Source organism: Hevea brasiliensis, chromosome 13 (genome assembly GCF_030052815.1).
Source record: "Hevea brasiliensis isolate MT/VB/25A 57/8 chromosome 13, ASM3005281v1, whole genome shotgun sequence".
NCBI lineage: Eukaryota > Viridiplantae > Streptophyta > Magnoliopsida > Malpighiales > Euphorbiaceae > Hevea > Hevea brasiliensis.
In genome coordinates, this window is record NC_079505.1 from 81,382,814 (window position 1) to 81,400,369 (window position 17,556).

The following is a 17,556-nucleotide window of genomic DNA, read 5'->3' on the forward strand; positions in this document are numbered from 1 at the left end:
AAAAATAATGATAACCATGTACAATAATTACAAAATTTTCGTTAATAGAAAATATTTATTTTGTATGTGTAGGTCACACTTAATTTGCATGCAGTCGAATTTAGGCAAAAATTTTTAATGTGTTTATTAATTATCGACTATATTTTTATCTTTCACAGTCAAATTATTTGGTGGTATAAGATTTATATTTCTTCTCTTCATTGTGGACACTTCTTTTGTACAATTTACACTAACAATGTGTTCTGGGGACGGTTCTGTTAGCTTCGATGATCATGATGAGTTCGTCGCGTATCTTGATGCAATTCTGGACTCAAATTCTGATGATAATTTTAATTCGCATGAAACAATTATTAAAAGCTGGAAACCAGCTGAAATACAAGCAGGTGATCTCAGTTTGTGTTCTATTCAGTCCTCAATTCAAAACGCAAGCAATTATCCTCAAGGAGAAGCAATGGAATGCGACAATTCGTCTTCACATTAGCTAATACGCACTGCCTGTGGGTAGAATGTGCACGATGGTTATGGCCTGCCATTTAAGACTAAGCAAACATGGTCCTGAAATAGATACTTCATTTCAAGATTAATTACAGCACTCAAATGGAGCAAAAGGATCCTGATGAGGTGTTGGGGCAGGAAAAGGCAAATCTTATTCTTGATGACAGAACTAGTGCGTGGCCAACGCACAGAGCCAACTTGATTCCAGCTCGGAAATATTTATTCTTCGATTCCAGGGATGCTGATGAGTCTGCAGGATCCAAGTCTATGTCTTTGGCTGAGAGAAAGATTGATGAGAATATAGGCATGCTGTAGGCATATCTTCGAGCTGTCAAGAAGATACACGCCCAATTTTTTTGATCCAAAACTTTGGGTCAATATATCTTGCTAGCTAGAGATATTTGGGAGGTAACAACAATGGTTCGAGATAAGGTCCTCAAGGGGTGTAAAAATAATAATTTGCCATCCCAGAGTGAGCATCTCTCGAAGATGGATGAAGATATGGGAACAATTTGTTAGGTGTTTATTATCTTCAATTTCGTAAAGATTTTTAATTCTTATCATTCAAGCACCAAACATGAATTTTGAATTTTATTATGGTCGACAAAAATCAGAAGAGAAGCATATTACGAGTCTAGACTATTCCTGAACCATACAAGCATAGCAATAATAACAGTTCTACTACCAAGATCAGTGTCTATCAGTGTGGCATATATAAAAACTCTTGAGCTAATTAACAATCAAAGAAATATATATGCTAATTAACTTCTTGTAAAGATTACTGGACACAGTTTTATCCATGGCAGATGATAATAGCAAACGAAATTCTTATTTTTCTTCTACCAAGATATTCATAACAAGTATATTTCACTATGAAAATTTAAATCCACCATCTACAACCAAATTATGGCCGGTGATAAACTCAGAATCCTCACAAGCAAGAAACAACACAGCATCCGCTACATGCTTCACCTTCATCACACCTTTCAACCAATAACTCGATTCAAAAGCCTTCTCCGCCTCATCCATTCCCATCCCCATCATATTAGACAGCAGAGGCGTCGCCACCGGCCCCGGCGACACGCAGTTCACTCTTATCCCATGCTCACCCAGCTGCATACTCGCCGACCTCGCCAACCCCAACAACGCACACTTGGACATCGCATAATCCGTGGCCCTGTCTCCGCCTGTCCTCGCCGCAATGCTCGCTGTGCATATGATGCTACCCTTTACTCCTCCCTCCACCATCGCCCGCGCTGCGTGCTTTAGACTTGCTGCGACGCCACCCACGTTCACGGCAAAGAGTTTCTCATAGGCAGCGATGTCAAAGTCCAGGACGGTCTGAGTGCAAGTGCTGGCGGTACCCGCGTTGCAGAACATGACATCGAGGTGACCATACAGCTCGACGGTGGATTCCACGAGAGATTTGACTTGGTTCTCATCCGTTACATCGCAGTGGATATAGGTGGAGTGGAGGTTACCGATGGTTTCAGCCAGTTTTTGTCCTTTTTCGTCCTGGACATCGGCGATCACGACTGCACGTGCGCCGTGCTCGGCAAAGAGAAGAGCTGTGGCCTCCCCGATGCCGCTTGCGCCACCGGTGATGATGGCCACTTTGTCGTGAAGCTTATTGATGGAGGCTGTGGTATGAGCCATTTAGCACTTGGCAGAATGAAAATGGGAGTAGACTTGCAGAAAAGGATCTAAAGCCTGGTCTTTCAAGGCAAGGGAAGCTCTTTATCATGGCCAACTTTAAGGTAGTGTTTGTTTGCAGAAAAAGCGGAAGGATGAAAAGGCAGGGAGGAAAGAAGGTGAAGGAAGGTTCAACTTCAACTTTCCTTGTTTGGTTGGGTGAAAATTTTTCATCCTAACCCGAGAATAGGGGATTTAAATTTAAATTTAGAATGACTTTTTTAATCAATTAAAAATAATAATAAAAAATTTTCATTTTTCATCCCTCTCAATCCACTCCTCACCGACTTCTTTCCTTCCTTCCTTCCTTCCTAAACACAGTGCCGTCTGATCTTACTGTACACATACAAGTCAGATGATTTGACAGCCCAACAGATGAATAGCATATTTAGAATTGTGATTCTAATTTTACTTTTTTTTTAAATATCATTTGAAACAACATTGAAAAGTTTTAAAAAATTGTTTGATTATTGTAAAATTACTCTAAAATTATTTCGACCAAAAAAAAAGAATTCTAATTAATATATTCAAAGTGATTGTTTTAAACATTATTAAAAAAAAGTTTGAAAAATGGTGAGAAAAAAAAATCAATCAAATCAAACGGATAGTCATCCTATTCAGCTCTAGTCATTGTAATCAGATGGAAAAAGCCACCATTATTGGTGTCCACTGTTCTGTCGTTATCAAAGAGAATCATACAAGGACCAATTATGTAGAGGTACGGAATAATAAATCATGCCTAAAATCCAGATGCATAGGGTGTAGTTACTCATCAACGTACCGATTCACTATTACATAATTAGACAACTCTGAAAACAAAAAAAAATTTATTAAGTACATATAAGTAATTATTATTATGCGCACAATAAGAGGAGACACGAGAGATTTTTTAATCTCAATTAGATTACATCAAGGTTCAGCTATAAGCTTTACCTTTTTACATTAGTTTTAGATGAATTGGCATAACATAAATAAGAGTGGTGAATTGGAGTAACATATATAAGAGTGGTGCATGATGTTTGCAGATGATATAGTTCTGATAAATGAGACACGAGAAAGAATCAATAAAAAGCTAGAGCTTTAGAGAAGTACTTTAGAGTCAAAAAGCTTTAAGTTAAATAGAACAAAAACAGAATACATACATTACAAATTCAGTGAAGGCCGAACTGGTGATAGGGAAGGAATTAGTTTAGATGGAGTGTTACTGTCTCAAAGTAATCACTTTAAATATATCGGCTCAGTCTTTTAAGTAAATAGAGGATGTGAAGAAGATATTTGTCATAGGATTAAAGCCGAATGGTTGAAGTGGAGACGTGTTACGGGAGTTTTATGTGATCGCAAGATTTCCAATAAGTTTAAAGGAAAATTTTACTGTACAGCCATACGACTGGCCATGTTATATGGCAGTGACTATTGGACATTAAAGGAGTCGTGTGTGTCTAAGATAAGAGTTACGGAGATGAGAATGTTAAGGTGGATGAGTGACCATACTAGACTAGATAAAGTCCGTAATGAGAGTATTAGAGAAATGATAAGAATGGTGCCAATTGAGGATAAACTGAGATAAAAGAGATTAAGGTAGTTTGGTCATGTGAAGCGTAGACATACGGAGGCTCCAGTTAGACAAGTACAGCAAATTAGGATAGATGATAGAAAGAAAAGAAGAATGAGAGTAGTACAACATGACTTAGCAGTATTACACATTTTCGAGGATTTAACCTAAATTAAAGTGAAGAAAGAGAATTCATATATTCGACCCCAAATTTTTGGGATGAAAACTTAGTTGAGTTGAATTGTATTAGCCGTCACATTGTGTCTTCTTACTTCTTATGTTTGTGAGATTATGGCTATACATCAGCTTGTAGAATTGTTTATTGACTTCATTCAACTTGAAGTAGAAATGAAAGCAAACATGGAAATTCAAGAGGTGCAAAACAAAATGGAAATCCAGCATTTGCATGGAAAGAATTTACAGGCCCCAATTATAGGGACAGGCATAATATCACAACTTTGTTGAGGATGTAATAAATACATCTAGCTGGATGGATAAATATTCGGTAGCTGTGACACACTGAATGCTTTATGTGATTCAAGAATAATCTGAATGAGTCTCGTAGATTTCACTTGGACAAGGAGACATGACCTCTTGCTCTAACAACTGCAATACCTGGTTCATTGTTGGCCGATCATCAGGGTTCGCATCAGTGCATCTTGCCGCTATTTCAAGAATGACTTCCACAGTCTCCATATTTCCATCAGTGCACCTTTTATCTACCACATCTTCCAACCGATTCTCTCTTAATAGTGTGTTCATCTGCACAAGTTGAAACAAGCATTATAGGGTGTTGTATAAAATAAATAACAAGCCAGCCAGTCCTCTAGCACATTATCTGATCAGAACAAAGTATGGAAGGGGGTGGGGGAAATCTTTGAAGTGCTTACCCAACCAACGACATTTAAGCCTCTCTTTACAAAAGCTGGATCAGTAGGTCTTTTTCCGGTTACAATCTCTAGCAAGAGAACTCCAAAGCTATAGACATCCGACTTTTCAGTGGCCCTCCCACTTTGTAGATACTCTGTTTTAATAATAAACAGTGGCAATCAATCAAATAGGATATAAGTGCTATTCTTAGGAAATTTGTAGGACACATTCTTACAATATCAAGAATTAATACACTTCTTTAATTAGGACAGTGACAGAGTTGAAGCTTAAGTTAGCTAAGTTTCAGCAGGACCCATAATCTGTTTAGCGTTCATATTCCCTCCCCTGATGTTTTCTGATATACATCATTTTTCTGATGTTTTCTAATATTGCAATTGGTCTTCTACTCAGTAATCACGTAAAAGAATTTTGTAAACAGCCTAACAGATTTCAGGTATAACAAGGCAATATTACATTAACTATTACCATATCTCAGATCTATAAGCTTTATTTATGAAAAATAGAATAGAAAGCTGCATAAAAATTCCAGCTGAAACATTTTGGAATTTGGAGATGAATAAAAAGGAGCAAAACACACCAGGTGCCAAATAACCAAAAGTGCCAGCAACTACAGTCGTGACATGGGCATCCTCATCCACCAAAAGTTTGGCAAGACCAAAGTCAGAGACACGTGGCTCCAAATTTTCATCAAGGAGAATATTGCTGGATTTTATGTCACGATGGACTATCTTTGGGCTGCAATCATGGTGCAAGTACGCAAGGCCTCTTGCAGAACCTAAAGCAATTCTTAAACGAGCACTCCAATTTAATGGTTGTTCTTGGCTACATTCTGAAAAGGGAGTATGAACACAAAAACAAAGGAAATTTTTTTAAAAAAATCAGATTAAATTTCTTAGATCAACATATACGCTGCATTTTTATGGATGAGAGTGGCATATTGCAAATCCTCAAAAGATTGTCTTAAAAATCATAAACCACTATACTGAATAACAAATAATGAAGCATACCATGCAAAATGTCATCTAAACTGCCCATGGCTAGATAATCATAGATGAGAAGTTTTGTCATTGGAAGCCTGCAGTAACCCCTCAGATTCACTAAATTTATGTGATTAATGCTACCCAAGATCTCTAACTCCCTCTCAAATACTTGATCAAATCCTTCCCGACTCCGGTCAATCCTTTTAACAGCAAATGTTCCACAATCATTCATCACCATCCGGTATACAGTACCAAATCCTCCTGACCCTACAACATCCTCCTGATCAAGAGACTCTAGCTTTTCTACGATCTCACATGAAGGATAAGGCAGGTCACCATGGAAAGTAATAAGCTTTGCACCTTTTGAAAATGAAAGAATCAGTAACAACAAAAGGTGAAAATAGAAAATGTTAAAATTTGAAGGGACATTGTGCTTACTTGCTTCTTGATCAACTTGCTTTTTGACTTCTGTGTATTTCTCAGCAGCTCTTTCCTTCTTTGAAAACAGGCAAATCCAGAGGAATGCAAGAAGCACAGCTAGTGTAAGGGCCATTGTGGCCATAACACCAATAAGCACCCCTTTGATGTAATGAGAGGATCGTTTTGCAGGAACTGCAAAAATCCCCAGTATTAATTTACTCACAGTTGGTAGTCCCAGAAAATGTAGTAAGGAACTTGCCTGCTGCTTCATCACTTGCAGCATGTGGAAGCACTGCAGGAAATCCCATTGAGGTTCGACATGGCTTGTGCACTTGTCTACCACAAAGATCTAAATTGCCAATAAACCTAACCACAAGCAGGCAGAATTCAGAAAAAGCTCACGGGGATGGACTATGAAAGAGAAAGAAAGGTGGCTCAGCAATGAAACACATGTTCATGAATATGTTCTTGCCTCACGTAAGTATGCAGAGATGCTGACATAAAGTGTCGAGCATACCATTTCTCAAAGTCCTAAATTTTTTTAATCATCTGTCTATATTGGTTTTAATGTTAAAGAACACCACCGCATATCACTTGCACCTATAAGCACGCTACTTCTATTGGCAAGATGACAACCAAACCAAGTGCCATGTGGTTCTGTTATCCCCCCAAACCTACACATGAGAAGTCAAATATAATGGATACGTAGGAATCCCCTACAAGCAGGCATTATATCACTTTATGATGTTTCCCCTTAAAAGCAAAACAGTTTTTTTTTTTTTCAATGTGTTTCAATAAAGCTGTTGTAATTCAGAATGAGCAAGGTTAAGATTATTTACATCATACATGTCAGCGCACTACAAAGTATAAGATACCCAATATGCCAGTCCGTGTATATGTTATTATTTATGAAATCAAATATTGTACCAGGCATAGACTTGAAATTGATCAGTGTCATTATGAGCACTTACGAGCCGTTCCCAAAAGTGCTTAGAGCTCCAAAATCTGGGATTTCACCAGAGAAAAAGTTGGTGGACAAATTCCTGAACAGCAGTAAAAGAGGAGAGAGTTAACACAGCATATGATTTCACTGCCGATGCAAGAAATCCCAAATTCAATATTTTCAATTTAAATAGCAACAACTCTATATGAACTTACAGGTGACGCAAACCTGTAAGACGGGCAATAGATGAAGGTATAGCACCTCTTAGCATATTGCTTGACAAGTCCCTAAATTCAGTGGTTGATAGTCGAGAATTTCCAGAAGTAAGCAAAGGATAAAAATGACAGCTTCGGTGAGAACCAAATCATATAATTGTCCACGGGGAAAATATATTGGTTAAATTATCAATACAGTATAAACATATCAGCATTGAGAATTCAAGCAAAAGAAGAAAGAATCAAAGAACTTACAGTATAGTGAGATGAGAGAGATTTCCAATATCTGATGGAATGCCTCCTTGGAGATAATTAGCCATCAAGTACCTAAAAATAGTCCATTGCATATGAGGGACAATGTAAACATTGAATAAAAAAGAAAAGAGGAATCCCCATTTTTCCTTACACTGCTCTGAGCTCAGTACACTTTGTGATTTCATTAGGAATGATCCCATGTAAACTGTTTTGGTGAAGTGCCCTATTAATCCAAAAAAGGAAAAAGAGCAAATTTAGCAGGAGGCTAAGCTTTCGCCCATTTTCCGGGGCAGTTTTGAGGTAGAAAAGAGGACATGGGGTATTGAACAAATGAACTCACAGCCTTTGCAGTCTACTGAGTTTACCAATACTAGGAGATATAATCCCCCCCAGTTGCACGTAAGGCAGGTTTCTGAAGAACCCAACGAAAATAAATTAATAACGCAAAAAGAATAGAACTTCAAATAGGCAATGTAGATGTCAAATATGAGACATGAGAAACGGGATAAGTATAACATACATTGAACTGACTCTTTGGTCATGGGGGTGGCAAGATATACCAGTCCATTTGCAGGGAGATTCATCCGTAGCTTGCCAGTTACCTAGTATGTTTCTACTATCATTCAGTGTGTTCTTGATTTCTAACAATGTCAGACCTGCAAGAACAAAATTAAATAAGCAAAGCAAAAAGATCTAAGCCTTAACCTACGTTTGGTTGCCATGGTGGTAAAATTTTCAACATAATAAAACTCCACAGTCCTCATCAGAAGCTTTTTTTCCTTTTCTCGTTTGTTTTTCCTTCATTTTCTAGGCAGACAAACGGGTTTAAGAAAGAGCCCCGAAGGAGACGAAAATGAAATTGGGTTCTTACCGTCTTCAGTGAGAGCAAGAGAGCAAACAATGAAAAAGGTTGCAACATAAATTAAAGAAAAGCCCAAAACAAAGAAACCCATTTTAATCTCTCCTTCAAAACAGGCTTTCAATTTCTGGGCAGAGTTTTCTTTGTGCAGCAAGCCACTGCTCACTGAATAGTATCAAAGCAAGCTAGAGAGAACTCAGAGAAGAAAAGAAAGATGAAATAGACTAGTAATAATAATAATTTGAAGCACAAAAGAGAGTGGGAAACATTTCTCCAAGCTTCTATGAGCACTGAGCTGAGTGAAAGATGGACTTTTTTAAAGTGGTATAGGAAGTTGTGCAGAAAGAAGTGGCCGTTGTCCAAAAAAATTTAAATAAAGTATACTCTCGCATGTAGGTGAAAATTATGAAACTCACTATGGTCAGGACTCAGTAGGCATTCGAAACTAAATCGCGGAATGTATACGTGTCAATTGTTGATAGAGAATAGCGAAATCGGGTAGTCAAAGAGGAGGTTTTGTGTTTGGTTTCACCTGACAAAAAGTCTGCGGTGCATTGAAACTTGTCTGAGAACTTGAGAGATTTCAAGGCACAAAGCTAAGTATGTCATTTTATGAGCGTGGTGCGCTCATTCGCCATTAGCGTCTGAAATTCCAATGTAGCCAAATGGGAATTAAAATAAAATTTTGTGATCAAGCCATCCATGCCTAGTGCCAAAAAGGTGCTAGCAATAAGATGAAGGCATGAAGCTATCATCGTTTTCAAAAAAAAAAAAAATGAAGCTATATCATTTTGAATGCTTTATTTTCTTTCTTTACAATGATTTTTTTTAGGGTAGTGTTTGATTGAAGGAAAAAAAAAAACAATATTATTTTTCACTCATTTATGTTTAGTTTAAAAAAAATGAGAAAAAAAATTGTGAAAGGAAAATAATATTTTGATTCTACTCTCATTTTCTCTCCAAATTGGAGAGAAAGTGAGAAAAATATTTGAAATTATAAAAATATTTTTATATTTTTTATGTTCTTTTTGAATATCTAAAGATAGTATTATAATTTTACTTTTTAAAAAGTAATTTTCCTCCCAATATTTTTCCTCTTAATCCAAACATAAAATGGTAAAGTTATTTTTTTCTCTAATCATTACATTCTTTTATTTTCTTTTCATTACTTTTTTTCTTCCCATCCAAATATAGTGTATGGATTGATGAGTGAGACTTCTTAAAAGAAAATTAAAAAAAAAAAGGATTAAGACTTGTAGAGCGGGGGTCGCGAGGCGAAATATCATCCACTATAATTATATAAAATGCCCAATCATTTAGAATTAATCATGTCCAGGTAATACCCAGGAAAGATGACGGAGTCACAATGGTCTCACTTAAGTAACACTTCTTTACACAGCATTTCCTAGACATGCACTTCTTTTTCTCTTTCTTTTTCGCTTTTTTTCTTTTTGAAATTAGACAATCACTAGGGCATTCATATCAAGCACCTATTCTATCATGCTCACAAGATATAGATTAAATCAAAACAATGCAGTTCAATTACTGATATATCCCTTAAGATACAAACATTCACAATCATAATTAAATAAAACCTATTCTTGGTTAATGCAATTAAAAACTTCGTTATTTATTCAGGTACACCATTACTCCCTCTTACATTTAGTCTTTCCAAATTTTCAACCTTCCAAAGTTAGAAATAAACTTTATAACCTGCCGAATGACCTTTTTAGATTTTTCATCCAGATTTTCTCTCATCTCTCCTTTTGCCTAGACCGCCTTTTGCAGGTTTTCAACCTAATGGGCCTATCTCACAAAAAGTACCATTTGAGCCTGTCTAAATTGACTGGTTCTTGAAATTCATTTCCATCCAGGTTTGATATTCTTACAGTGGCCTCCTAGCAAGATCTTTCTGACTATGTATGGACCATCTTAACTTAGGTTAAACTTTCCTCTTAAATCAAAAGGGATAGGTTGAGCTTGTTTCAAAACCATGTCTCCCTATTTGATCTTTCTTGGCTTCACCTTCTTATTAAAGGCCTTAGCTATCTTCCTCTGATAAGCTTGCATATGATACAAGGCTCATATTCTTTTTTCATCAATCAAAGATAGCTCTTCATATCTCTTCTAAGCCCACTCATTTTTTATGATCTTAGCTTCTAGCATAGCTCTTAAGGATTTGACCTCTTGCTTAATGGATAGTATTGCTTTAGTCCCATATACTAAAGAGAATGGGGTTACCCTTGTGGATGTTCTTATAGTACTGCGATAACCTTAAAGAATATAAGGGAGATTTTCAGGCTAATCCTTATATGTTTAGAACATTTTTTCCCAACTGGAACCTTTCCATTCATATGGGTACCATACATTTCTGCATGTACTTCTTTCATCATTTGCTCAATCTATTTTTTTATCACACATAAGAGTTTGTAGAATCGCCCCCCAGCTAAAGTAAGTTGAGTGGCTAATCTATGAATTGTTGCTCTATCTCTTTTGTTGGCTTGTTGTGAGTATTCTCTCACTTCCAGAGACCTCCTTATGTCTTCATATCATTTTCCTTCTCCCTCTACGTCCACATGTGCTACTATTAATCCTTCATAGCATGAAATTTTACTCCCCATTAGGATAACTAGCTAAGTCAACTTTTGATCACTATTTTCCTATGGGGACACTAGCGTGGCTTGGGAATCGGTCATCTGATTTTAAGCTCGAGGCATGTGCTTCTTGATACTTTATTAACAAGGCTATAAATTTATCTCTTTCTTCTTGGGTTAAATCTTCAACTAACTTAATGTCTATAGGATTATTTGGTGTACCCAAATTAATAGAGATCAATTTTGATGCATTAATAGAAACTGATTCTAAATGATTATGAATGCCACGCATATGCCCATTAGAATAAACATCAAACAAGTAAGCAGAAGGACTAGTCATGTTATTGATCTTCGCCTTAAAATCAGCATCAAGTATATCAGAAATGGAAATATCAGTATCACTACTGTGAGCATTACAAAAGATATACTCAAACTTAGGGATGTAGCTTTAGGTGCTTAGCTTTTCATGCAGTCCTTAGATCAATGGTCCTGATTTTCTACTTTAACACTTTCACATGTAGTAACCCCTAATCATATGTCCAGGTTATTACCCTCCTCTTTTAAGAACTTAGGAGGTTTTGGCTCTTTTTCCTCTTTAGTTGGCTTATAGCCCAAACCATACCTTGTGATCTGTCCCTTCATCTCAAGAAAAGTCACTAGGCCATCTATACGTTTTTGGAGGCCCATGTTAGGAAAAACCTTCATCCCTTTCTTCACAATAGCTACTTTTGGATCTATTAAGTTTTTATAGATCCTAGCAACTTGAAAACCAGACATTGGTAGATCTGAACTGTCTACTTACAATGCAACTATATCATCATCAGAATCGATCCAGACATCCAAAGGCCCCTCATCATAGCTAGAATTATGACAAATGTCAACAACCATTATAGACTAAGGTTCATTAGACTTTTGGATGGGTTAGATAAAGTCAATAATTCTATCAGGGTTATTTAGGGTGGTGGAGATCATGTAGAGACCTAGTGGAGGTAGAAATTTTGGTTAGACATAGGGCTAGTACTGGTGTTTGGTCAGTTTTCTAGATCGATTATCATTTTTGCATCAATTAGGTCTTAGATATCATGCATAAGTTAGAATCATAGGTTGGCATCATGACCATGGATTTGACGAAACTGGCAATACTGGTTGATATCATAGCTAGGTGGAAGTAGATTTGGTGGTGGTCTAAGTGCTAAGAGTTACAGGAGATCTTGAGCTTTAATACGCTCAAAAATTATGGATAAGGGTTGATTTGAATTGAGAAAATCTCCTTGGGGTGCAAGACACAATTTGAACCTCAATAACTTTAATGTCACTTAATTGGCCTACCTTAGGTCCTCTTTTCAAAGTTGATCGCAATTTTCTCTTCTAGCTCAAACGTCTTAGCATTCAAGGTTTCATCAAACATGGCCATAGTTTCTTCCATCTTAAGTAGTACAGGTGAAACCCTTACTAGTCTCTTCCCTTTCCTAACCTAAGTGACTTGATCAGAAGTCTCTTTGGTGTGTTTTGAGGTTATGTTTGCTCAAAAAAATAGAATTTAAGGGTTAACCTAAATATGCTATGTACATGAATGCAATGCATGAATGGATCATTTTTTCTTTTACCTTTACCTTTGCAAAAGCAAAACCGAATCATACCAATAGAACCAAAATTGAACCAAAACCAAACCATGTGAACTGAACTAAAGTTGAACCAAAGACTAAATTAAAATTAAAAAAAATATCTCCAGAACCGAATCTTCGCCCATTTATATGTAACACCCCTAATTTTTAAATTAATTATTTTATGGATAGATATTAATATTTTATTTTGTTTAAATTTTAGAAAATTATTTGAAATTTTTCGGATTTTAGAAATCGAGTTCGATTTTCTGAAAATATAAAACTTTGATATTTTTAAAAATTAATTTAAAGACCATGTGGTAAAAATAAAAATATATTTGGACTCTATGAATTTTTCTGAGTTTTCTAGAATTTTTTCGAAATTTTTGGACCTCATTTTCGGTCCCAAGGCAGAGTAAAAATTTAAAATTTTGTATCCTAAATCGGACCGGCTAAATTGAATCAGACCGGATCAGATCAGTCCAATCGGACCGGCCCTCTTCCTCTTTTTCTTTTCTCTTTCGCGCGTTCCCGACGCCTTCTCTCTCTCTCCCGTTTTCTCTCTCCTCCCTCCACCTCTCGCCGGCCAGCCACTGCCCCAGCTCCCCCACATGCCGGCGCACCTCCAGGCCACCTCCCCGCCGTCGACCGATGCTCCAGGCAGCCAAAAACGTCGCGCAAAGTCCCCCCTACGGGAGCGTCGTTTCATCTTTCTCGGCTAATTTCTACCGATCCGGCCACTAATCAGACCGAGTCTTGTGCCAAACCTCATCTACACCTCGAGAGCTTTCCATAGACACCAAGAACACCAAAATCCATCAAGCAGTTTGCCCAATTTTTGTCCGAAAAATTTTAGCCCATTTCGATTTTTGAGCTAAATTTCTCACAAACCGTGAACTCTACGAGAGAACCGAGAGTACCAGAGTGCTCTACTCGTCGAGAGCTTTGCGGCAATATCAATTTCAAAATTTTTCGATACCGTTTTTCGGTGAATCCCGCGAAACTTCGTAGTATTTTTTCGAGCACTGAATGAGCTTAGAAAATTTCGTAAAAATTATATACTAACCCTCGTATTGTGGGCTTTGTGTAGGTACCTTCAATTCGCGGAAATTCAACGGTTGCCCCAGTCTGTAAATTTCAGACCAGGCAGACAGGCTATCGAAAAAGTCTTGGAATAGGGTCGAGATTTTGGCTATCCCAGCATTGTCAGACGTCTCGAGTGCATTTCCGGGTCGGAATCGGCATAGGTAAACCTGAACCTTACTTTTTCTTAATTATCTAGTGCTTGAATTGGATTAAAAATCTATAAAATATTCGTGGTAGCTTAAAAAATTATAATTCCTTTTGCATTAGCTTAGTAATAATGCTAAGGACCGCCGGGTAAAATTTTAAAATTTTTAGAGTTCATTTGGATAGTTTTTGCAAAAAGGGTTAATTATAAGGACTAAACTGTAATTTTTCATATTGTGATTGTTGACTATTTGGATGGGCCCAGGAGGGGCTATGTGATGTGATTGAGTTGTGGATGTATGATTTGTGGATATACAAGTGCATTTTGAGCCCTTTTGCAGGTTGGGTAGGTCCTAGGTATAGGAGAGACTCTGTCAGATTTTCGGTATGACCTAGGATGTATTTGGTCTTTTCCAAGCTTGTATCGAGTCAAATATATTAAATAATTACTATGAAATTGTTAGGTAAGCCAGGACAACCTTCCTCCTCCGCTCAGCCGCCGCAGTGACTTCGGTTAAGTCTGTAAGTAAAATATTAATTTTAATTATAATTTCGATATTATTATATATTTAAACATGCCCATGCATTACTTATAAATATATATCTATGTAGTTAAATACTAGGCATGATTTATATTGCATTCATAATTGTTGAAGTGCCATAGATGTTATTTGTGATAATTTGGAGCAGTGTGTGTGCGTGGCGTGCGTGTGGTATGGTATTGGATATGGACAGGATGGGTAGACACAGCTTGAGAGACACTCGCTGGGACCCCACATTTGGTTTATTAAGCAAAAGTCCGGCTTGAGAGACACTCGTTGGCAGAGGTTGGATTAAGAGGGCTGTATAGGGGATCAGCTCCCATATATGTATTGTTTAACAGTGTTGGGTGTGTGAGTGCTCCAAATTGCCTTTTTGCTGTTATGATATGAAAATTATGACGATGTTGCATTTCACTCCACAGGATGCATTAGCTTTAGATAGCTATAGAGATTATGGTTAAAATTGATATTTTACTTTCTGAGTCGAACGCTCACTCCTGTTCATCTATTTTTCCAGGCTACAGGAGGATTATTTATTGTGGCTAACCTGCTCTTCTTCTTCATAGGTTCATTAATAATATTTAATGTATTTTGTACAACTGAGTTAAATTTTAGACTCCGCATGTGTTAGAAGCAATTATTTTTATTTTGGGCCTGCATTATAAAAGTTATGTTGGACCTGTAAAATTATTAACTGTATGCATGATGGGATTGGATGAGGGAGCTGAGCTCCCATTTGAGTTATGACATTTTAATTATGTAGAGGGTGAGCTGAGCTCCCCAATTTATTATATATTGTGTTTATAGGTCGGGCGAGTCAAAAACTCCCCGTTAAATGGTCCATTTTATGGTCGGACTCTGTCTAGTTGAATTCTTTAAATTAGGCCCAAATGGGCCTTAGAGTTGGGTTGAGGAATAGTTAGGCTTACTACGGACCTCGGGGCCTTTAGGCTGGCCCAAGTCCTAGTGCCAGTCCAGCCCATAAGTTGGGTCGTGACATTATACTTCCAACTCTCACGTGTAGGGTAGGAAAAAAAAAATTCTATCCTAAGCTACAGTACACTGGACACACCAATAAGGGGTGGTCCAGGACGATCCTTCCCTCACAAACAAAGGATTTATATCCTTAACGTTTAACCATAAGTAAGCATCCGCTTGCTTAACATAGATTTTGAAATAGACTTAGGCCTATACACACATTGGGTTTATGCATAAGCCTAGGTTCATCTCAACAACCACTAGAACTTATGGTTTGAACAGTAAGGTTATAAATCCAGCACAACAAAAATCTACAGGGTACCTAGGGCTAAAATCTATGGCTTATGGGCTTCATTGGGTAGGAAAAGGGTCATCCATGCTAGAGCTTGTCCATTAAGCACAACGGCCAGAGTTGTGGCTCTTTTATATACTCGAAGGTATAGGCATGGGGTGCTAGCATTCACCAGTTCATCATAGCTCGAGTAGAACTATGATCTCCTTGGCTAGTACTAGCGGGGCTAAAAGGGTAAGAGTGCTCTGTGTGATAGTGTAGTGCAATGCAAAAGTTTAACAGAGGAATAATATTAGACTAATAGAAACATGTTGGAGTAACTATCCATTTAATCCCCAGCGGAGTCACCAAACTGTAGAGCGGGGGCCGTGAGGTGAAATATCATCCACTAGAATTATATAAAATACATCAGGTAATGTCCACGAAAGATGGCGAAGTCACAATGGTCTCACTTAAGTAACACCTCCTTATATTACATTTTCTAGACATGCACTTCAAAAAATCCTAATAGAATCAAACCACTGGTAAGTACCGTCTTCCCATAATACTATCACAGTACTAAGGATTTATGCCACGAAGGTATAGATAGACGAGAGTCGCCACCCGAGTAATAACAGAGACATATTCAGTATTTCTTTTGAGGGTCATAGATGGCAACTTACTCCTTACAGAGTTTTTACAACCGTTATTATCATAGCCCAATGTCTAGGTTCGGGATAGTGGGTACGTAAGGGCAAGGTGTTAGGCACTCCTTACGCCTGGTCTAACCTGGTTAATTCGAGTGCCAATCCTCTACTAATGTTTCTAGAAGTCTTGTTTATTATTCTTTTATTAAACTTTATCTTAAAAATACAATTCTAATCCTACACATGCAAGTAATTCACAAAAGGTTTGTCGTTTACAAATAATTTTCATGCACAAGTAATTCCTATCTATGAGTTACAAATAAATTCAATTTCAAATAACTCTAAGTTTTTATTTAACCTAATTAATTAATTTTTTACCAAGTTACCCTAAGGATAATTAAACTAAATTAATTATGTACATGTGTAATTAATTCTAATATCACATAAGGCCCAAAAAATCACAACCTAATAAAGATTTCTAATATGCAAATTTATTTTACAATTACCAAGTATTAAATTAAATTTATTTTACATGTCAAGGTTAGTTTAATTTATAAACAAGATTAATTTTAATTTATAAAATATTTATTTAAATTAATTACATGCAAAAGTCAGTTAAATTAAAAATAAAGTTCATTTTAATTTACTAAATAAAAATTCTATTATTACTATAATTTCATACTAATGGTTATTCTAAAAATTTAGGATTACTTACTTGTTAGTAATTACAGTTGTCATTGGGGCAAGCTACCATTAAAAAGGGTATTCTCTTCTAGTTTGACAATAATATCCCTGGCTTACTCCCGTTTAGCTCCATGTAAGCTCCACGCAAATGCCCTCTTTGGTACTTACCTTAGGGCTACCTATCAATTTTGTTTGTAATAAAAAAAAAAACTAAAAAGTAAAGAAACTAAAGAAAATAAGAAAATACTAAGAACAATTCATATTAAATTCTAACTCTAGTCTCCTAAGGGGTTAAAATTCATAATTAGTTACAACTACCTAAGGGTCCAGGCCTTCTAACATGATCCAAACACTTCATAACACTTATTAAATTAAGATAACTCAGAAAAATAAATCAAATATTAATTAGAACTCAAGAACACATAAGAATATACATAAATATACAATTTTCAGATTCTTGCAGATTGACAGTAGCAAGAAATTTGATTTTTGAAAAATAGTTAGACACATCTAAAAATCATGAAAAAAATTAAAAAAGACAGCCAAAACATCATACAACATCATAAAATTCATAGATTAAACAAAACCCTAGCCAAATAATCTACACAAATCGTAAATGTTCCTAAGGACGAAATCGCACTACTTTTTGTAAAATCTATAACTCACCAACCATAACAAATATGAATGCGAAACTAATTGAAAAA

General features: G+C 36.5%; 2 protein-coding genes across 5 annotated transcripts; both read right to left on the reverse strand.

The window, feature by feature from the left end:
• Window positions 1-1,228: 1,228 nt before the first annotated feature.
• LOC110664791 ((-)-isopiperitenol/(-)-carveol dehydrogenase, mitochondrial) lies at window positions 1,229-2,365 on the reverse strand. Its single transcript, XM_021824656.2, has one exon. It carries the CDS (start codon window positions 2,149-2,151, stop codon window positions 1,366-1,368), a length of 786 nt encoding a protein of 261 aa, XP_021680348.2. The 5' UTR covers window positions 2,152-2,365; the 3' UTR covers window positions 1,229-1,365.
• Window positions 2,366-4,113: 1,748 nt separating this feature from the next.
• On the reverse strand, window positions 4,114-8,648 carry LOC110664790 (LRR receptor-like serine/threonine-protein kinase FEI 2). Of its 4 annotated transcripts, none has more exons than XM_058132464.1 (13): window positions 8,315-8,648; window positions 7,964-8,099; window positions 7,784-7,855; window positions 7,595-7,666; window positions 7,444-7,515; window positions 7,189-7,320; window positions 7,002-7,073; window positions 6,290-6,396; window positions 6,049-6,222; window positions 5,638-5,970; window positions 5,208-5,459; window positions 4,630-4,763; window positions 4,114-4,501 (listed from the first exon to the last, which is right to left on the reverse strand). In XM_058132464.1, the coding sequence occupies exons 1-13, from the start codon at window positions 8,394-8,396 to the stop codon at window positions 4,277-4,279; spliced, it is 1,863 nt and encodes a 620-aa protein (XP_057988447.1). In that variant the 5' UTR covers window positions 8,397-8,648; the 3' UTR covers window positions 4,114-4,276. The 4 variants fall into 4 exon arrangements, with proteins under 4 accessions (XP_057988447.1, XP_021680347.2, XP_057988448.1 ...); XM_021824655.2 differs by having other exon boundaries at window positions 7,189-7,260; window positions 8,315-8,647; XM_058132465.1 differs by lacking the exon at window positions 7,189-7,320 and having other exon boundaries at window positions 8,315-8,647.
• Window positions 8,649-17,556: the final 8,908 nt, after the last annotated feature.